Here is a 23,119-nt window from a genome sequence, read left to right as displayed (position 1 = left end):
CTATACAAATAGATGATTTAGATATCCTTCACTTGTACAATAATTTACCGTTAAATCACCTACTCGGTTCAATTTCAAGTCCTCACATGTCATATCCTTTTATTTTCAATCAAAAACCAATTAAACCACCAAATAAATCCATTTAAAATATGCAAGTAAGTTAAAAAATTCAAGGGAATATAAATAATTACCTGCAAAACGGACATGTTGATTTTTAGCTTCCCATTTTCAACATAAATCTCATTTCATTAATTCAATATTTTTGCCGAAAGAGAAAGTTCACACTTGGCCGCCATATGTAAATAAGTCGTAGGCGACCAGCTACGAGTTTGCGCACCTGCTAATTAACGGAACCACTTCCTTTTCCGGTTCCAGGCAGAAAATGTCAATACACAGATGACAGTTGGAAAAAAAGTAATTTTTGCAGACTTCTTTTGAAAATTAACATAATAACATACTCCATAAAATAAACATGGTACATATGCATTACATTGTCAAACAAATTAACATTTTGAAATGCTGTTAAGCTTCACATGCTACTGTCTGTCTCCTTGTCTGTCTGAATTTCAGTGTTTGTTTTTCTGTTAGTGAATGTGTTATGGTTAGAAATAGAAGAAGTCTAGTCTAAATAATTATGTAATCTTGAAAGGCTATTTTTATTATTTCTTTGACGCCTTCCTACAAAGTCACAATTATTTGGACTAGGTTACAAGAGGGTAGTTATGGGGATCCTTTCATGACGTATAACTGTGTAAAAATTCTTGCTAAATGACGTTTACAATAACTTTGAGTGCATGTCGTCAAAATGAACACTTTATTTTATATGATAAAAATTTACCTGAATTTGATGAATCACAGTATTTTTTCAAAAAATAACAGTAATGATAATTATTTGAGACATCTGACGAATCACATAGAGGATTTTTTGAAAAATCATGGTAAAATTTTAACCAATTTCATTTTGACGCTAAACGGTAGCCAAAAATTACCATTTGACATGGAAGGGCATTACCACTGTCTTACAATCTAATCCTACAATATGATTTCTTTATAAGCATGATAATAAACTAATAACCATTATTTGGTAAATTTATACCTCAATTCCTGTACAATATTGAATAAGAAAGCATCACATTAAAAAGCATCAATCAAGTCAAAAGAAAAGATTTTGTAAATTATGTGATAAAAACATTATTGAAGACGATTTTTTGTCTTTTTCAAAGTCTATCACTTAAAACTGAAAGATCCAGTTTCATTTTAGATTTACCCTCTAAATTCATGAAATATACTAATTTTTAATTTTTAATGACCAATCAAAATTTATATGGTTGATGTCAAACATTTTTGTCAAAAGAAGATCCAATGGTTATAATATATAACATGTATAACATAATCAGATAATGATAAAATTAATAAATAGTTTAATAAAGACTAAAAGAGCAAAATAAGGTAATAAAACATAAGTAGCCCCATACTCTTCTTTCAATAATACAATGCCATTCGTAATGATTGTTATCACACACTCATAATTTTTGGAATACACTGTTTATGTTGTCTCCCTTTTCATATTGCGCCTGTCCCAAGTCAGGAGCCTCTGGCCTTTGTTAGTCTTGTATGATTTTTAATTTTAGTTTCTTGTGTACAATTTGGAGTTTTGTATGACGTCCATTATCACTGTACTAGTATACATATTTTTAAGGGGCAAGCTGAAGGACACCTATGGGTAAGGGAGTTTCTCACTACATTGAAGACCCATTGGTGGCCTTCAGCTGTTGTCTTGTATATGGTCAGGTTGTTGTTGCTTTGACACATTCCCCATTTCCTTTCTCAATTTTATTTTTTATTCTCATGTATTGTAATCTAACAGTAGTCCAATAAAAAAATCACCACAATTATTTGTACACTTTAATATACACTGTAATTGTTCTGATCCTCGATCAGAATGTCTTGATTTTGAAATATAAATTGTTGTTGTTGTCAATAGCAAATTTTCATATTACTGACTTTTGATTCTGATAAGTGCAAAAAATGTATATAATTTTGCCAACATGTTTTATAGTAAGACATTCTATTAATTCTTTGTGAAGTAAGAGCATCTGAAAGAAGTAATATCAAGCTTTAGATGTGCTGTTTGGGGGAAAATATAAATGTTATCAAATTATTTTGTTTTGCATAGGATAAAAAAATTGTTGTTTGTTTGAATTGGAGCATATATACATAATACATGAAATAAAAGACCTTCAAACCCTTACGACTAAGATATGAACACCTCCTTCCTTTATAATTACACTACATAGTAACTAAATAAATAAATAGTCCTGATAAGTGCACTTGTAATTTCAATATTCGCAGACAAACAAGAAATACATATACAATATTAGGTCACTGTCAGAAAAATATAAACTTTTTGAATGAGGCTGAGAATCTGGGGAAGTGTGAGGTTCTACAGAGCATTTCTCCAGTTTTGCGCCAAATACAAAAAAGTTTATATTTTTCTGACTTTGACCTAATATTGTTTTTACACTGCAACTTGATTAAATACATTGATAGCTATTAAAATTGTAAAACTAATTTCAAACTTAGAAAAAGTTGTCCATGATGAAATTGGCATTGCACAAAATATAGCTGTGTTACTATATTTAGGAAATAAACATAACTAGTTGCAGTGTAAAACAATGTCGGACCTTGGGGAAATAATTATCACTCGTACAGATGATAATTAAATCAAAAAATCAAATTTTATTAGTAATATCATAAATATGAAGAAAAAAAACATTACGTTTGACATCTAACATTTCTAATGGGATAGACCAATTGATATAATAAAAATGTAGTTTTCTTCACAATCTTTTTTAAAATAATATTTGTGTTCACAAGAAAGAAAAGGCATGACCTTTACATCATTAATATTAGCTTGCAATAGCTAAATAAATTTATTTACATATGAACTTATCCTTTGTAGGTCATTTCGTAGTTAAAGGTTGGACCATTTTATGGTTACATAATGGCAACCATGGATGTACGTCCTAAGATGTTGCAAGGTCGAGAGCGTCCTGCATTTAAACATAAGCAACATACACAGAAAGCATTTGAGGTTCTGAACCAGCTGAGAAGGTTAGTAAAAAAGTTATGAGGCTTAACCTAAACACAAAATGAAATTGTTTTGAAAAGGGTAAAAAAATCTTACCTTGTCCATGTTGTCCTGAATGTTAATTATATATATGTTGTGTACAAGTTGTAATGTTGTACAAATTGTAATTTGTACAGAATTTTTGTACAAATTATCAGTGTTTTATGACCTGCTGAACAAAAATGGATGATGCAAGCACACATTCTTTTGCTCCGCATATTTCTGTAAATTTTTCACAACTTAAGTTGATTTAGAAAGGAGTATAAGCTAGATTTATATAGCAATATATACTGTGGATTCTTTATTATACGTTGGATACCAACTATCATGGATTTCGTGGGTAGAGGTGAACCACAAATTTAAATGTTCAACGAATGACAACTTTTCTATAGCCTTGTACATGTATGTAGACTTTTGCAAAAACACAAAATAAAAAATCCTTGAAAAGGTTAGTTTTCCTCAATACACGAAAATTGGTAACAAAATACCAATAAAAAAATCTGAATTTAACGATGAACATTACATGCAGACATGTACACTTTGAGAAAATTGAGCATTCATGAAAACAAAAATTTATGAATGAGATTTCTACTTATTTAGTATACAGGTTTATATACCTGGTCTTTTATTTGTACAAATTAGTTGGCATCTGGCAAAGAAGTATGTTTTTTTTTTCCATTTTAGGGAAAGTCTGTTGTGTGATGTTATATTGATTGCAGCAGACACTGAAATCCCTGCACATAAAGTAGTTCTATCATCATGTACTTCATATTTCTATGCCATGTTTACACAAGATCTAGCAGAGGCAAAAGCAGAACGTATTACGCTACAAGAAATAGATCCTAAAGCTCTGGTGCTTCTTATTGACTTTATTTATACTTCAGAAATTCATGTTACAGAAGACAATGTTCAGGTATGAAAAAAAATATCATAGTTATTATGCAACATCATTGTATGACGTAAGAGGAGTGAAATTATTAGACACATATGAAATATTGTTTTTTTCCTCACATGTAAAATTATCAATTTTTATTTCATTTCACACATGAGATTATCAGTTTTTATTTGATTTCACACATGAAATTATCAGCTTTTATTTCATTTCACAATGAGATTATCAGTTTTTATTTGATTTTACATATGAGATTATCATTTTTTATTTCACTGGGAAATAATGGTAATCCATTGCAACCAATGCAGTAATAAAGAATAATGTAAAAACTATGGAGTTATTCAATTATCTCAAAAAATTATAAATTGTTAATATTGATAATCATAAAATTGGAATAACTTCACATGATTATCAAATCAAATTTTCATGTACATTTATCTTATAACAGTAATGAGATATTTGCTTTCTTATTTCAGACATTACTGCCTGCGGCCAATATATTACAGATGACAGAAGTTAGGGATGCATGTTGTGATTTCCTACAGTCTCAACTTCACCCATCAAACTGTTTGGGTATACAAGCTTTCTCTGACCTACATGCATGTACAGACCTTAAAAACTATGCTCAGACATACACTGAGCAACATTTTGTGTAAGTATCTTGTCCTGTACTGATCTTGAAATTTGTATTTCGACTTGTCAAGAGTGTCATATTTAATTTCACTTTTTTACAAAAATTTCCTTGCTTTAATTTGAAAAAAGTAGTTCCTTCAAAAAAATACCAAAATTTTTATATTATTTGATCCTGATTTGGTACTTATTGAAGTTTTATTGGCAGTATTATTTATAATTTGCCTTATGATTGCTATCCTCTGAACTTTATTGAAATTATCTTGTCTGTTTGTCCATTTTTCTTTCAATTTTTTTTCTAAACCGAATGACTTTATTGTGGCAAGCAGATTTTATTTTCTATATTAATTTACTCTATTCATAACACTACTTTCACGTTTCATTATTTATCTCATATAGTCATACATTGTGATGTCAAATTCAATGTAATGATCTTTTTACTGCAGTACTTAATTTATGTCATGTATGTATGTAAATTGAAAAGTATTTTACCAATATTTGATAAAATTGCTGTCTCATGAAGTGTTGATAATTGTCAGCTAAATTAAGATCATCATGTATTTAAAATGATGCTTTGTGAGTTGAAAGCCAGTGAAACCAAGACATTGACAAATCATATTTATTTGAAATCTTCCTTTTGGTATATATTTATAAGTGTACTCAAAAGCATATGGATTACTAATTAAACTAGATGATTTATTCGTTATACAAGCATATTTATCAATCTTTTACCAGTGGAAATTATTCATATCTTGTTTATTTTCAGTGATGTTGTACATTATGATGAATTTCTGTCTCTTCCATGTGAAAGTGTATGTAAACTGATCTCCAGTGACAGACTAACTGTAATAACTGAAGAACAGGTATGAGAATACAGTGGATAGTTATGTATGTGGTATCTCTTTCCTCTTATTCATGTTCATTTGTTATTAGGGAGATAACGTCTATCAAAAAAAAATCAGGTGATAAATTCAGCCTGAAAATCTCAAAAGATCTTTGGGGAGAAAGAAGATAAATTATCTTACTGTGGATTTGTTATTACTTGTAGGACGCCAATTGTAGATTGTGTGGTTAAAGCGTTAGAAACAAGGATTTATTTAGAAAAAAGAATTTTATATCTTATGCAACATACACACTTTTATTCATAAATAGACATCGTTTAGTAAGTTGACGGTTTACTTTCTATAAAGTTATGTTAATTTATGGAGTGACAACTTTTTTTCTTCCAGATGGTAAGAACAGGAGTGAAAAGTCCCATACAACTGTTTTATATGCATATTGAAAGATGAGAAATAATCTTTATCATTAAAAACGTGGTAAATACAATCAAATTTTATTCCTGCAGCGAAAGAAAGTTGAATATCTAATAATAGCAACTTCATATTGATAATTTGCAGATGATATAAGATGATAACTTATATTTGAACATGCATTTATTGTATGATTATGAATGCTGAAATTCATAACTTACTATTATTAACAACCTGTATACATGTGGTGTTTTTTTTCACTATTGAAAAAAAACCAAGATTCATAAACTTGAAATATCAGTAGAATGATATTTTTTCTCTTTCAGGTTTATGAAGCTGTAATTTCATGGGTCCAGCATGACATATCAAATAGGGAACAAACTTTATCAGAACTTTTAGAAAATGTGCGATTTCCATTAATGACACAGGACTATCTTGTACAAAAAGTTGAAGAGGAACAAATGATTAAAACTAGTAGTCGTTGTAAAGACTTTCTTATAGAGGCTATGAAATTTCATCTATTAAAAACGGAACAAAAAGCTATATTTAAAACACCTAGAACATTACCAAGAACTCCTCTAGGATTACCCAAGGTATTGTAATATAAGATTTTTTATAGAATAACTAATGTTCGTCGTATATTGCTATCACGTTGGCGTCGTCGTCTGTGTCGTCGTCTTCGTCGTCGTCCGAATACTTTTAGTTTTCGCACTCTTACTTTAGTAAAAGTGAATAGAAATCTATGAAATTTTAACACAAGGTTTATGACCACAAAAGGAAGGTTGGTATTGATTTTGGGAGTTTTGGTCCCAACATTTTAGGAATTAGGGGCCCAAATAAGCATTTTCTTGGTTTTCGCACTATAACTTTAGTTTATGTTAATAGAAATCTATGAAATTTTGACACAAGGTTTATGACCACAAAAGAAAGGTTGGGATTGATTTTGGTTATAACAGTTTAGGAATTAGCATTATTCTTGGTTTTTGCACAATAACTTATGAAATTTAAACACAAGGTTTATGACCATAAAAGGAAGGTTGGTATTGATTTTGGGAGTTTTGGTCCAAACAGTTAAGGAATAAGGGGCCCAAAAAAATTGAATAATCGGGGTTCTTTGATATGTTGAATCTAACGTTAACTGTGTATGTAGATTCTTAACTTTTGGTCACGTTTTCTTATTGGTCTACATTAGTTTGATGTTTAAGTAAAAAGAAATCTATGAAATTTAAACACAATGTTTATTACCACAAAAGGAAGGTTGGTATTGATTTTGTGAGTTTATGTCCCAACAGTTTAGGAATTAGGGGCCAAAAAGGGACCCAAATAAGCATTTTTCTTGGTTTTCGCACCATAACATTAGTATAAGTAAATAGAAATCTATGAAATTTAAACACAAGGTTTATGACCATAAAAGGAAGGTTGGTATTGATTTTGGGAGTTTTGGTCCAAACAGTTAAGGAATAAGGGGCCCAAAGGGTCCAAAATTAAACTTTGTTTGATTTCATCAAAATTGAATAATCGGGGTTCTTTGATATGTTGAATCTAACGTTAACTGTGTATGTAGATTCTTAACTTTTGGTCACGTTTTCTTATTGGTCTACATTAAGGTCCAAAGGGTCCAAAATTAAACTTAGTTTGATTTTTACAAAAAATGAATTGGTTGGGTTCTTTGATATGCTTAATCTAAAAATGTACTTAGATTCTTGATTATTGGCCCAGTTTTCAAGTTGGTCCAAATTGGGGTCCAAAATTAAACTTTGTTTGATTTCATCAAAAATTGAATAAATGGGGTTCTTTGATATGCCAAATCTAACTGTGTGTGTAGATTCTTCATTTTTTTGGTCCTGTTTTCAAATTGGTCTACATTAAAGTCCAAAGGGTCCAAAATTAAACTCACTTGAAATCTTGGGGTTCTTTGATATGCTGAATCCAAACATGTACTTAGATTTTTGATTATGGGCCCAGTTTTCAAGTTGGTCCAAATCAGGATCTAAAATTATTATATTAAGTATTGTGCAATAGCAAGTCTTTTCAATTGCAAAGTATTGCACAATGGCAAGAAATATCTAATTGCACAATATTGTGAAATAGCAAATTTTTTAATTAGAGTTATCTTTCTTTGTTGAGAATAGTAAGCAAGAAATATCTAATGTATGTTCACCATTACTACCAACTGATAAATTAAAATAATCTTTACCATTCAGTGATAACAAGCAGTTTTTTTACATCTTAATATTTTATGATGTATTTAAATGAGTAGTTATTGTTGCAAACTCCATTAGAAATTTTAATTGAGATTAGTTTTGGAATAAGGGAAAGGGGGATGTGATTAAAAAAATTGGGTTCAATTTTTCTCATTTGAAATTTCATAAATAAAAAGAAAATTTCTTCAAACATTTTTGAGAGGATTAATATTCAACAACATAGTGAATTGCTCTAAGAGAAAACACATTTTAAGTTCATTAGAACACATTCATTCTGTGTCAGAAACCTATGCTGTGTCAACTATTTAATCCCAATCCAAATTTAGAGCTGAATCCAGCTTGAATGTTGTGTCCATACTTGCCCCAACTGTTCAGGGTTCAACCTCTGCGGTCGTATAAAGCTACGCCCTGCGGAGCATCTGGTTATTTCTCTAATTCTTTGTCAATTTGTCCCTTTCTGCACCCATTGTATAAACAAATTTAATCAACGTGTGGTTCGTTTGATCTCAGTACTTCATTGGTTAAAATCTGATTATGAAGTCGAATTTTCTTGCTTTCCTCTGAATTTCCTATTGTGACAGCATGAAAAAAGGCGACCATGCCTGATGACATCACATAGAAAGAACACATCTTTTTGCAGATTATTTGAAAAGAAGGAATAAGTTTGCTTGCAAAATGTTAGAAAATCATTAGCGAAACAGATTCTACCACCAAATCTCGTGTAATACGATATTTCGGGCAATTTTGAATAATAATAAATTTGAAAATTTAACTGTCTCAAATGGATAAATATTGTATTACACTCGATGTAGTGGTAGAATCTATATATACTGCTATTTTTATGTCCCACTTAGGAGTTTTATGTTTTTCAGTCTGTGCAGACTTTCTTCCATTTGTTCATCTGTATTTTTGTTTGTCCATCTGTCCTGCTTCTGGTTAAAGTTTTTCGTTAAGGTAGTTTTTGGTGAAGTCCAATCAACTTGAAACTTAATACATATGTTCCCTATGATCTTTCTGATTTAATTCCACTGAACATAGAAAATAATAGTGCGTGTTGGGCATCAGTGTACTATGGACATGTTCTTGTTTTTCTTTTGATTTACCAGAAACGTAAAGAAATATTTATGATGTTGATGTCTTCAGTGAACTAATATAACCATTCAGAAGTGAAAAGTATTTTACAAGGTAGAAATTAAGGGATCCCTACAGGCTATTCTAGAGTGGACTGGAGATCCTCCACCCTACAAAGTTTTAGCTCCACTCTGGGATTTCCAGTTGTGCATCTTGATTGTCTCAGCATACATGTCATAAATCTTAGAGTTGGTCATTATACATGTTATATACAGACTAAGTTTGGACAATTATCCTAAGTTAGAAAAATTGGAGAAAAAAATCGATTATTAAGTTGGATTTTATATATTGCCACTAAATTTTAAAGATTAATACATTTGTTGTACTCACATTTATGTATGTATTTATAACATTTTGTATAAGGGAATTTCAAAATGTATGAAAAAGTTATAAACATTTTTAACAATTGTTAGACTCCACTAATGAAATATCTTCTATGGAAAAGCCTGAGTTTTTGGTGTAAAGTATATTAGTTGTAACTTTTTTATAGGTTTTATTAGTTATTGGAGGCCAAGCACCTAAAGCTATTAGAAGTGTAGAATGTTATGACTTCAAGGAAGAAAGATGGTTTCAATTAGCAGAAATGCCTTCAAGGCGATGTCGATGTGGTATTGTATATTCTAACTTTTATTTGTTGTTTATTTTTACTTTTCCATAATGCAAAGTTAATTTATGAGGAAGCTTTTTCATATTTATTTGGAATGTTCCCTTTAAACATGTTGAATGAAGCAGTATTAGAGATCATCTTAAAAACTGTTCACAAATGTCCTTTAATTGCTTACATCCACTTCATTTGAAATCTGGTGAATAAAAGTCTCACTGGAAAATAAACAACTTAAACCTAGCTATTTATTCTGAGAAAATTGTACTATCAAATTGCAAATACTTTTATTTATGATATCATTATATGAATAAAAAAAAATCATTTTATTCAAATTTAAACTATAAGGAAAGTCTGAGACAAGAAAAATGTGAAAATAGAAATGTTTTGTACATGTATTTGAAAGGTTGTTATTTAAACTTTACAAAAATAAGCAACTTTAAAACATATTGAAGAAAAAAAATGATACACAACTTGATATTAAATTCCATACAAATTAAAAGAAAATAAGAGTATATAGCAGTGAAAAAGCAAGAAAAAATAAGGTAAATGACATCTTAGTTATATTTGCACAAATGTAATGAAAAAAAGTGTTGCAATAAATAATAAAGATCTGTCAAATTGATATTACATTTGATTTTGTTTCAGGTGTAGCGGTTGTGAATGGTTTAGTCCATGCTGTTGGTGGGTTTAATGGTAGTTTACGAGTACGAACAGTAGATGTTTATGATCCTGTTAAAGATATATGGACGGCGTGTCCTAGTATGGAAGCAAGGCGAAGTACATTAGGCGTTTCTGTATTAAATGGTCTTATATATGCTGTTGGTGGTTTTGATGGGTCTTCAGGTAACTTTAATTGTCTGTTGATAAATTATTCAGAAAATAAATTTTCAGATTCCTCAGTTGGCCTCAAGCTTTCCTGAAACGGTAAATCAAGAAAAATATTACATTTATAAACAGTTGTTTTAATTTTGTTTAGAAGAATAAATATTTCATAAAGCTTTACATCATTTGGTCTCAGATGGAGAGTTGTCTCCTTGGCAATCATACTACATATCTTTAATTTTTAACCGTTTTTTTGTGACAAAAAATGTCGGTTATTGATTTGGGGATGTACGGCGGGCTGCTCGGTGGCAATCAAATTTTGTCCGTGCATTAACTCATGAACCGTTTAACCAAAGTAAATGAAGGTCAGTTCAATAATGGAGATTTTGACTTTTACTGTTCAGGAGTTATGGTTCTTGAAAGATTGAAAAATGGATTTTCCAGTCATGTCCGTGCATTTACGCATGAACTGTTCTACCAAAGCTTCCCAAATTTTAATATGTTGTTACTGATGACAAAATGGAGGTCAAGTTCAATAATGACGATTTTGAAATTCACAGTTCAGGAGTTATGGTTCCTGAAAGATAGAAAAATAGTGTTTCCAGTCGTGTCCGTGCATTTTCTCATGAACCATTCTACCAAAGCTTTTGAAATTTTTATATGTTGTTACTGATGACAAAATAGAGGTCAAGTTCAATAATGACGATTATGACTTTTACTGTTCAGGAGTTATAGTTCTTGATAGATCGTAAAATGGCGTTTCCATTTACGTTGTTGCATTTACTCATGAACCATTCAATCTAAGATTTACAAATTTTAATATAATGATACTGATGACAAAATGGAGGTCAAATTTGATATTGACGATTTTCACTTTCACCATTCATCAGTAATGGTTCTTGTGATATTGCCAGGACACAAATAAATGTTAATAAATCTGGTTTGCTGTTGTTGTGACAGCCTCTTGTATATATATACATATACAAAAAGAAGGAGATGTGGTATATTTGCCAATACATCAGAGACAAAAGGACAAGGATGTAAACTAATTATTGTGGATATATAGAATAATAGGTAGTTGAGTTTTTGATACTGACTATATCATGTTGAATATCTAGACAAGCCTGTTAGGGCGAGTTAAGATATTCAACATGATATAGTCAGTATCAAAAACTCAACTACCTGTTATTCTGTTTAATTATGACGTCACGCAATGTTATGATGTCACGCAATGTTATGATGTCACACAATGTATTGCCTAATATTTTCAGTGATGCAGCCAGTACGTTGATACTCGAAAATATTAGGCAGTAAGATCAAAGGGAAAATATACGAATTACTGATAATCATTATTATTAGTGGGAATCTGATGGTATTGGGGTAAGTTGAACAACAAAATCGAATATTCACAAAAATCCAATCCTTCATCCATACAATAAAATTACATATTCCTGAAAAATTTCTGTGTTTTTCAGTATTATAGTTTTTTGCTTGCTGCCTTTTATGTCTGACATATGTGTGTTAATAGCTTCATGGATGTTGGGTATATAAAATATCTTTTGGAAATCTCCTATTTGTTTTCAGGTTTAGACACAGCTGAGTGTTATGACATAAGAACTGGTGAATGGAGAACAATATCTAACATGAGTACAAGGAGGAGTAGTGTTGGTGTTGGGGTTGTAAATGGTAGGTCAAGGCCATAGTTACAAAGATTTTAAATAATAAAATGACAGTCAGTTTGGTCATTGCTATCGTGTTTCAGAGGAACTATTATTATATAAAAAAGAAGATGTGGTATGATTGCCAATGAGACAACTATCCACTAAAGAGTAAAGACCAAAATGACACAAACATTAACAACTATAGGCCACCGTAATATGCTTACTTTAAGTATCTATCAAAAAGCTTTTTTGGCAGATCAGATGGATCTTTTTGATTGAACTAATTACTGATAATTATTATAGGCTATTTTGGGTGGGCTTATTTGATCATATTTACATAATGTTATTTGCTGTAAAACTCGAGATATCAATATCATTATGAATAAATCATATGGCTGCTGGTTAAGCATATAAAAGTTTATGTTTAGACTGCTGTAATTTGTAAATCATGGGCCTTCTTCGTATTTGTCAGATAGATTTTCATTTGAAATACTTCAACAGTAATCTTGTAAATATAAAATGCTAAACCTGTTGTTTCCTTATACCAGAGTTTAATTGTTAGTTTTGATTTCAGCAGTATTAACTATTTTTTGGTTTAGAATAATTGTAAGTCTTGTGTACACAAGTTGAATTTTGAAATATGAATTATTTTACTATTACAATTGTTAAAATATGACATGTACAATTAGTGCTGCTGATTTCACGTAAAATATACTTGTTTGTTTTTGCTGAAAATAGGGAGAATTACATTTTTTATTATCCATCATGTAATTACAAATATAAAATATCTCTTTTTAGGATTATCTCCCCTTTATTAATATTTTTGACGAAAAGGACAGATAAGATCATGAAGGGTTGGGGCTTGGGGGGGGGGGGATTGAACAGAATAGACAAATTAGATTATAAAGGGCAGAGGGGGGAACAGAACAGACAGATGAGCACTTAAAGGGCAGAAGGGAGGGGAAACATATTTTTGTACTAACTAGTACACTGCATATACTATATATATGTGGACATCAGAATTAAAGTCAGGATATTTTCTAATACAATTTTAACTTTGTATATTTCCAGGAATGTTGTATGCTGTAGGTGGATATGATGGTGCCTCTCGGCAATGTTTGAGTTCTGTAGAGTGCTACAATCCTTTAACAGATAAATGGATAGCTGTCAGAGACATGTCATGTAGAAGGAGTGGAGCTGGTAGGAATCTAAATGAAGAACTTTGGTCCTAAAAATTGATTGTTAAAGATCTATCTGTCTGTTTATGAAATGACGACTGAAAAAATAAGAAAAATATTTCTGCTTCTTACAAAGATTTAAATAAACCTTGCTTTTTGCAAAGTAAATTCATCATGCTTTTTACAAAGATTTTAACAAACCTTGCTTTTTGAGATGGATATTCATCATGCTTTTATTGAGATTTTACCTACTTTGTTTTTTTGCGTAGCACAGGTCCTGAATTATTACTGTTGTCAAAAGGAGCAAGTAATTAATATAAGATAAGGCCAATTTTCTGGTCCATGGAATTCAAAAATACATCATCAGCCCAGGGCTTCCAAAAAAATATTTGAGCCAGCCGGACATTTTATATCTGATCCCGATTTTAATTCCTAAGTCTAAGTTACAAAAGGCAATTTAAATAAATGATAGTAATCAGATCGAAAAAAAACGTTATCAAACTTAACTTTGATATGAATTTGATGTTCTGATGTAAACTGTTAAATTGACAGTGCATCATTCAAAGTGTGCACATCAGCGTGCCTTAGACTCTTTATTTGTGCAAAATGATGTTGTCAAAAACTTTACTTTCGTTTTTAAACCGGATGTTGACATGACAATGGTAAAACATGGACCATATACGGATATTTAAAATCCGTGTACGTTTACAAAGCACGACTGATTGAAGAAGCTCTTTCCGTGTTATATCTTCAACAAAATACTTCAAATGAACTTTAGATATAGGTTTCAATGATAATTTTAGCATTTTTGAAGAAATTTAGGATGCATAATTAAACTTCCCACCTATGCACATGCGCCTATGTGTTCTAGTTCTGACACTTTTTCATTTAAAACCTTTTTAAATTTTTTCATCAAATCATGTTTATAAACATATTTCTTATAATTTTAATCTTTTGGACTAAATCAATTGGATACAAACCGCTGAAATGTTAAAAAACAATTGTTAATAGACCGATCATGATCAATTTATATGATGTCTGGTACTGAAAATAGTTTACCTGTCACCTGAACAGGTAGATTTCTTCAGGGTTCACCGATTTCAGCTGTCCAACACTAATTAGCCTTGATTGAAATTAGAAGGTATTAATGTAGTTTTTTTGTCAAGCCTGCAACTTTTGTTGCAGAAAGCTCGACATAGGGATAGTGATCCGGCGGCGGCGGTGGTGTTAGCTCACTTCTTAGAAGCTTTATATTTTAGAAGGTGGAAGACCTGGATGCTTCATACTTTGTATATAGATGCCTCATGTTACGAAGTTTCCGTCAGTCACATGTCCAATGTCCTTGACCTCATTTTCATGGTTCAGTGACCACTTGAAAAAAAGTTAAGATTTTTTGTAATGTTGAATTCTCTCTTATTATAAGTAATAAGATAACTCTATTTGGTATGTGGGTACCTTGCAAGGTCCTCATGCCCGTCAGACAGTTTTCACTTGACCTCGACCTCATTTCATGGCTCAGTGAACAAGGTTAAGTTTTGGTGGTCAAGTCCATATCTCAGGTACTATAAGCAATAGGGCTAGTATATTCGGTGTATGGAAGGACTGGATGGTGTACGTGTTCAACTGGCAGGTGTCATCTGACCTTGACCTCATTTTCATGGTTCAGTGGTTAAAGTTAAGTTTTTGTGTTTTGGTCTGTTTTTCTCATACTTTAAGCAATAGGTCTACTATATTTGTTGTATGGAATTATTGTAAGGTGAACATGTCTAGATGACAGATGTTATCTGACCTTGACCTCATTTTCATGGTTCAGTGGTCAAAGTTAATTTTTTCAATTTTGGTCTTTTTATCAAATACAATACGCCATAGGTGAACTATATTAAGTGTATGGAAATATTTTATGATCTATATATTAGTCACACAGGTTTTATTTGACCTTGACCTCATTTTCACAGTTCATTGTTAAGTTTTTGTGTTTTGGTCTATTTTTATTAAACTATATGTATTAGGTCAACTATATTTGTTTTATGAAAGCATTGTTAGCTGTACATGTCAGTCTAGCATGGTTCATCTGACCTTGACCCCATTTTCATGGTTCATTGATCTTTGTTTAGTTATCTTGGTTAATGTTAAGTTTATGTGACAGTTGTAATAAAGCTTTAAACTTAGGACTATCAACATCATATCAATGATTAGTAAAGAAGGCGAGACATTTCAGTGTGTGCACTCTTGTTTTTTATAGTAATTAATCATCATGTCACTTTAATGACCGGAAATGTGTGGCTGTTAAAGGCAAAATATTGGGTCAAAAAGATCGTGAATTATGTAAAAATGACCGAAAAAGCCTTAATATCTTAAAGGAAAAGACCGTTTCATGCTTTTCCCAGCAATGATACAATTGTCCGGAATATATAACCGTTTTGGAAGCCTTGCATCAGCCTATTAAATAAAAACCTTCAGCAGTTCATAAGACCTAAGTCTGTTAGACATCTGTTTTGACATTTTAAATTTTGTCTTACACATTAACAGGGTGAGGACGCAAATATATGTTAAAAGGTAGGATGATCTCATATTGTTATCTATGCATTGAACAATATTGAAAAACAATATAGTTCTGATACATTTTCATATAACTTTAATGCCCTAATTTCAGTATAGTGTGAAAACATTAATGACAGTTCATGTATACCATATATATCCAAGTAGTTCTAAAAAAAAAAAAAAAAATTGGGGTCTAATTATGTAATTTAGAGCAATTTGTCTTTTTTTTGTGTGAGAACTGTATAAAAACTTCATTCGCAATTATGGTACAGATTTGTTTTAAGTATTAGATTAAAAGTGTGAATCTTTAAACAACTGAGGGGGCCTCAGTGGCCGAGTGGTCTAAGTAGTTACTACTGTACTAGCCAGTCAACACTGAGGTTGTGGTTTCCAAACCTCGCTCGTGTGGGTGCACTCAACTTCAATCTTAATTGACTATGATTGTCAGTTTTCCTATCGAAGGTCATGGTTTTCTCAGGGCACTCCACCAAAAAAAACTGACCGCCACGAAATAACCTAAATAAGGTGCTTAAAAGTGGCGTTTAAAAATAAAAAATCCAAACAAAAATCAAACAACTGTAGATGCATTTATTTTTCGTTGGACGATGAAAACTTGTATTTTGGTGTATATTTGATTTCCTGATTTGCACATGTCTGTAAACAACCTTAGTTAAAATTTGTAGTTCATTTAATCATACCTGCCAACTGTCACTATTTGCGGGGGGGATTTCCCCCATGGAGACTCAAATTGAAATTTTGAAAGAGCAATTTTGTCCACAATTTTAAACAAAACAAATAATTTTTCAATGAAATAAGGCTAATAAAAGTATGAAGAAGCCAAAAACAACATTACAGTGTATTTGAAGGCCCCCTTGAAGGTTTTTTTAAACTATGGCAGCCATCTTGCACGCAAAGCCCCCATGGGCATTTCGAAAAGTTGGCAGGTATGTTTAATTTTTAAATTTCTGATATACCTGTAACTACGAAATCCATGAAAATTGGGATCCAAATGAATAATTTTGATCCACAGTATGTATTTTGCTTAACAATCACGTACAATTGGTATGGCTGTATTAACATATCTCTTTAATTTGTATAGGAGTAGGCATAGTAGATGGCACACTGTACGCTGTGGGTGGTCACGATGGGCCTTTAGTAAGGAAAAGTGTTGAGATGTATGACCCAGAAACTAATGACTGGAAACAGTCTGGTGAAATGCATCTTTGTAGACGGAATGCTGGTAAGATTTATAATAGGATGGTGGAGACAAATATTTTCTCTAAAAAGAGATGCTAATATGTTACAAAAGGATCATTATGAATATGAAAATAAGAAGAACTGGTATAATTGCCAATGAGAAAACTATCCACTACTGCCCAGATGACTTGGTTATAAGCATTAATAGGTCACTTCTTTTTTTATATTTAACATTTAAAAAACTCATACTATATAGTTCTCTACTGTATATTGAAAAAAGCATATGGTCATTCTTTGCATTTGAAAGTTATTCTTTTTCAAAAGGACAGATTTTTTTCAAGAAAGTTTCAAAAAGATTTTAGATAACCATTATTGCAAATAGATATACATGTGAAAAAATATAGGATGAAGCAAATGATGTATGAAATATTTGCCATTGAGCTTTGCTGAAGTGTTTTTTGTTTAATGTGTAAGTTTGCTTGGTTGTAATATTTTACAAAATTTGAAATACACAAGTTTGACTCTAATCAAGCATTTCAGTATGGTTGAACTTGATTACATTAATTTGAACAAGGTGAACCAACACCTGAAGTGGTTATCTTGTGGTTGGGTATAGTGGGTGGATACCTTAAGGTATTCACAGTTGTCTTTCACTATAAAAGTAAAATAAAACAATAAAGACAACAACACCAATCAATAACCAAGTAGAGTTTAATAAGGTCGACATGTTTCACCAACAAGTGTGGCGTCTTAAGGACACTTGTTGGCAAAACATGTCGACCATAATAAACTCTTACCACGCAGTAATTGATGGGTCTTGTTGTCTTTGTTGTTTTATTTGATTACATTAAATATAAAATATAAATGTGTGAGTATTGTATTAAACTTATTTATTCCTTTTCTTTTATATGTACATCTGTTTGATATTTTCCAGGTGTAGTGTCAAATGGTGGTTACTTATATGTTGTTGGTGGTGATGATGGATCTTCAAATCTAGCTTCCATAGAATGTTTTGATCCTAAGACTAATTTATGGACATTACTTAGTGCTAGCATGATGACAGGGAGGAGTTATGCTGGAGTAACTGTTATAGATAAACCAGTCTAACTCTAATATTAAAACCAGTCTAATAATTATAGATAAACCGTAATAATATTATAAACCTGTCTAGAAGCAGCTCTTTTTTTTTTCCATTTTAATAACCACAGCACTAAGGTTGAAACTAGCAAGAATGCTTTTAGCATTACTTAGCATAACTTTCTTCTTTATATATTTGAAACAAATATTAATAGATCAAGATCTGAAACAAACATTTTAACAAATATATAAGATAAAATAAGTTACTGTAAAAGACTTTATTGCTATTTGTCCGTCATTACTGGATATCACAACAGTTCCTGTAAAAATTATGATGTCATAATAGAGAATATCTGATGCCACAATGGTAAGGGCTGTTCCAGAAAATACTATGTCCCCCCCAGGGAAGGCAATTTTTTTAAATATTATGTGGGTGGTTGTATTTGAAATACCAAAATGCAAAGGGAGTGCTGTTCTAATTAAATTTTATTTCTGTGGGTGGTGGGGGTTAAAAAAAAGTGCTGTCCCCTGGGGGGGGGGGGGGGGCATAGTATTTTCTGGAACAGCCCTAACATGATTGTTGTATGGCATCAATAGTTCAAGAGGGGCAATATTTTTCGTGTCTATTACCTTCACCTTAAAAAAATATTTGTTTTAAATAGATAAAACTTGAACAAAAATTATACTATGTACTAAACTTTTAAACATTTTTATAGTTATAAGCTAAACAAATAGAAATGAATTCACACATGTTTTTTACTAAATAGTTTGCCTTATAGAATCTAATCAACACATAGTGCAATATTTTTTGTGTGTTATACTTCATTGTATAGAATCCTGTTATAAAGGCAATACCCAATATTTTGTTAGACAGCTAAACCATGTATATAACATATTTTTATATTTACATGTCAAAAAAAGAACCATGATTGAATTTGATTAGCAACAGAGAAGAACTGAATTGTTCCAACCTCTGAGTCAGGTTAGGAGATATGAAATAAAAAATAATAATTCAAATCTTTGTGTCATAGAGGTTAGATGATATGAAATACATATTAATTAAAATATGGGGGCACTTGCTACTCTCTTGACCGCATTTAAAACTGTAAAATTTCTTCTCTTTCTTTAAGCTTATAAGAAATAATACGTTTTTTTTGTTTTTACTTCATTTATCATAACTTTTTTTGTTTGTTTTTTTTTGTTTTGTCTGATGCTTCTATTTCATTGAATTTGATATTGCAGTCCTTTAATTTAAAAACAGCACACACAATTAGTGTGACCTATCTCAACCATTGGGGATATTGATTAACTCATCTTATATGTTTGTGGTTATTACTGTAAAACAAGTTTTGTGAAACTTCTAGACCAATTTTTGTTTTAATTTGCATTTCAAATCATGTCTAAATACATAGTGCCAATCACCAAAAACTACCCCAAAAACATAACAGGTATATCTCTAATCAAGGTTAAACAAATCAAGTTCTTACAATTTTGTTAAATGCTTTCCTTTTTGGAAATATGTTTGTTAAGCCCTTTGAGCCACCAAGATGGCTACTGTTACTATGAAAAGAAAATGTTGTGAAAAAAAATGAAAATCCTTAAAATAATGTATATGGCTTCATTAATATTAATGACTGCTTGGTATCTAAAAAGAAAAGACTCATAGAACTCTGGTTTATGCATTTAATTTTTTACCCATTTTAAAAAACAACTACCGGTAGACATATTTGAACCACCGTTGTCCAAGTATTCTTTGTGAAAACTTCTCTTATTTAGTCAGTATTATGCTTAGACCTAGATAGACAATATAGACTATAGGTTTAATGCACAATTATAGTAGTAAACAAAAATATAATTTTTGTCAATAAACTTTAAATTAGGTTTCATTTTTTTACCTTATTTAGCTGCAGTGTTTAATGTATTTATTTATCTGTGATTGTAAAAGCTCATTGTGATAAATTTGTTTATTTTATTTATGTGATAAATGTAATTTTCAATAGAAATTATTATATAAGTACAGTGTAATATGAAATATACACTGTGGATTCATTTTATACGAGTACCTATTTTTGCTTGATCAAGAAAAACTCATACCTGCCAACTTTTCAAAATGCCCATGGGGGTTTTACATGCAAGATGAATCTTTTAGTCCTATAAAAGCTCTAAGGGGGCCTTCAAATATATTGTAATGTTGTTTTTTTGGCTTTTTTTTATACTTTTACAAGCTATATCCCTTGTAAAATAAGTTGTTTTGTTTAAAATTAGGGACAAAATTGATCTTTCAAAATTTGTATTTCCAGCTCTCATAGGGGAAATCCCCCACAAATAGTGACAGTTGGCAGGTATGAAAACTTGCATATTGAATTTCATGATATTGCAATAGTCTGCATATACTCCCTATACAACATTTGTAATTTGTTTTAAAAACATTTAAATTCATGGTTCCCCAGTATCCATGAAATCCACACAAATTGGTATTTAACAAATAGTAATGAACCCTCAGTATATAAAACTATATACAGTATTTGATAGAAATGTGAATGCATAACTGGACTTCCAGAGGGTAATTTTTGTCCTGTATAATCTAGTTGTATAGTTAAATTTTTTAACTTATCTAGATTTTTTGTAAGAATTAGATTTTACCACTTTAAATTTGAAAGTAGGTTGTGCTTGTACTGACAACGGTTGAACATTTGAGAATTGGTAAATAAGAATGGAGGTTGGCTTCCATTGTGTAATATACTAACCCAGGTTCTACATTAGAACACGTAAGTTGATTTACCAAAAGAAAACCACATACAAGTGCAATCTTATTTTATTTATTTTATTTAATTGCTGTTTATCTAGGTCATCTTTAGTAGTATATTAGGAATTATTTATATTAAATTACTTTTGTAGATTATATAATTGTGTGCTTTTTTCAGAATGAATGCATGGTTGTGAGTTGATTTATTATGTATTAAACATGTTAAATATTAACTTGAAAATTTCTGATGTTTTGAGGGAAAAATTGAAACCAAGTGGTTGGTTGTAAGCAAAATGTATTTACTCTTTTTTTTCAAAGATGTTATCCTAGCAAATGTTTGGTTGGTTTGCTTTTTTTTTGTATAAATGTTGTTATCAACACTGATTGAAATCTGCAAACAAAAGATAGACAGGGCTTCAACTTTTATACATTTCTTATCTACCAATAACATTCATAAGTATAATGTATCGATAGTAGATGTCTATCTCAATCACAATGCTTGGGCAAACATTGACACAAACAAATCAAGTAAGTCAGCCAAACGTTTAACTTACTAGCTGCAGGAGAACAGCTGTAATTTGGTGTTTATACAAAATATGAGGAAGCCTTTCAATGTTTTATGTCTGTAAAAAATAATTTTAATTACCTGTGTGACTCAGCAGTCTTACAAATCAAGATCACAAATAGACAACTGCTTTGAGTTTTCAAAAAGAATAAAATAAAATTTCAAAAAGATACCACATTAATTTCATATTAAAGAATAATCCACAATATATTCATCCATTCTATCATGAGGCTGGATTTTTTTCTCTGTCTTTTTTTTTTAAAATTTGACAAGGACTAGCAATTTACTTTGCTGACTTTTATTTTCATATTAATAATTGAAATTAAAAAAAAAACATTTAGGCATTTAGGAGTTTTAAAATAAAGAAACACTTTATTTTCTTATTATTAATATTTACAGTATGTTTAATTGTTACATACATTAATAATTACATTGGATGTATGTTTCATTATATTACATTATGCTGATTGGCTAACTGCACATCACATGTTATTCTGTATTGCAATTGCATTACACAATAAAACTTATCATTCATGATGACACGAGGTCCCATAAAGTGCACAGGTAAATTAAATAAAAACATGATGTAAATCGTGTTTTCATGATCTTAGCTAGAAAAATGTTATTAAAAGTATTCAATGCTTCTTTTTGTAACTTCATAGGGTTGTCAAATTGTAGACTGTGCTTCCGTGTGTCATACAAAATGTACTTCGGTCAACACTTTTACACCCCAATAAAGTTACAAAATGAAGCATTCAGTTCTTAAATGAAAATGCATGCATAACTTTTATTAAAGCAAATCAGATGTTATGAATTTTACATTTGAGAGATGGCTTTCTCTCTAAACTAGGCTATTTAAAAATTAATAAGTATATATATTTTTAGAACTAGATGGGGTCCCAAATGAATTTTGCAACATGATGAAAAAAGTGAGATTAAAAATTTCCTACCATCTACATCATGGAAAGATTATATTAAGTATTGTAGGGTATACTATGTCTTCATTCACAATGTGCACTTTAATGATCTTATGAACACTTGATGATTTTTTTGGGTTAAAATTTAAGAATGCAGAATTTTAAATAACTTCATTCCAAAAATGTATAAAATGTACCAAATGTGCTTCCAGATTTATTCTTTCTGTTTCTATACTGAAATGTAATATAAAAAAAAACCATTACTATACTACAAGAATAGTCCAGTCAAACTAGCCCAAAAAATCACCCAACCTCAAACAAATTGCAACAAAAGGTTTCTTGTCATAATTCGATCTATTGACATATTCTATTGAACATATAAAAAATCGACAGAAATCTATGGGCTAATTTTCGGGTATTTTTGGGTCAAAATATATGTTTTTGAACAAAAATCGCTGAAAACTGGAAAATTTCTTATATTTTATTATTATGACAAAACGATAAGAAATGAGTGTAAAAATAAGATAACAGTTATGAGAACTACCTATAATAGTGGCAACATTGGGGAAAAAAG

The 23,119-nt window shown here is 30.6% G+C and overlaps 2 protein-coding genes across 7 annotated transcripts in view; one reads left to right on the top strand and one right to left on the bottom strand.

The window, feature by feature from the left end:
- LOC134725071 (uncharacterized) overlaps window positions 1–352 on the bottom strand; it is a 34,084-nt gene extending 33,732 nt beyond the window's left edge. For 5 of the 6 annotated variants that reach the window (XR_010108515.1, XR_010108516.1, XM_063588581.1 and 2 more), the window contains exon 1: window positions 192–352. Coding sequence is in view for 1 of the 6 variants with exons in the window: in XM_063588582.1 (XP_063444652.1) it covers window positions 192–206 (15 nt within the window). In the remaining 5 variants the exon portion in view is untranslated. The remainder of the gene's footprint in view (window positions 1–191) is intronic. The other variant, XM_063588582.1, reaches the window with a different exon arrangement.
- LOC134725073 (kelch-like protein 2) lies at window positions 334–18,803 on the top strand. Its single transcript, XM_063588586.1, has 12 exons — window positions 334–475; window positions 2,963–3,114; window positions 3,815–4,043; window positions 4,499–4,674; window positions 5,419–5,515; window positions 6,229–6,495; window positions 9,728–9,845; window positions 10,487–10,684; window positions 12,248–12,349; window positions 13,396–13,524; window positions 17,143–17,283; window positions 18,175–18,803. The coding sequence occupies exons 2-12, from the start codon at window positions 3,005–3,007 to the stop codon at window positions 18,345–18,347; spliced, it is 1,740 nt and encodes a 579-aa protein (XP_063444656.1). The 5' UTR covers window positions 334–475; window positions 2,963–3,004; the 3' UTR covers window positions 18,348–18,803.
- Window positions 18,804–23,119: the final 4,316 nt, after the last annotated feature.

The sequence above is a fragment of the Mytilus trossulus genome, chromosome 7 (genome assembly GCF_036588685.1).
Source record: "Mytilus trossulus isolate FHL-02 chromosome 7, PNRI_Mtr1.1.1.hap1, whole genome shotgun sequence".
Lineage (NCBI taxonomy): Eukaryota > Metazoa > Mollusca > Bivalvia > Mytilida > Mytilidae > Mytilus > Mytilus trossulus.
This window is presented reverse-complemented; position numbering and strand designations above follow the sequence as displayed.

Excerpts from the sequence above, each read along its gene's own strand:
- LOC134725073 (XM_063588586.1), top strand. The coding sequence starts at position 3,005 with ATGGCAACCATGGATGTACGTCCTAAGATGTTGCAAGGTCGAGAGCGT. Across the intron at positions 4,044-4,498 it reads TTACAGAAGACAATGTTCAG|ACATTACTGCCTGCGGCCAA; the intron begins GTATGAAAAAAA and ends TTCTTATTTCAG. Across the intron at positions 17,284-18,174 it reads TCTTTGTAGACGGAATGCTG|GTGTAGTGTCAAATGGTGGT; the intron begins GTAAGATTTATA and ends GATATTTTCCAG.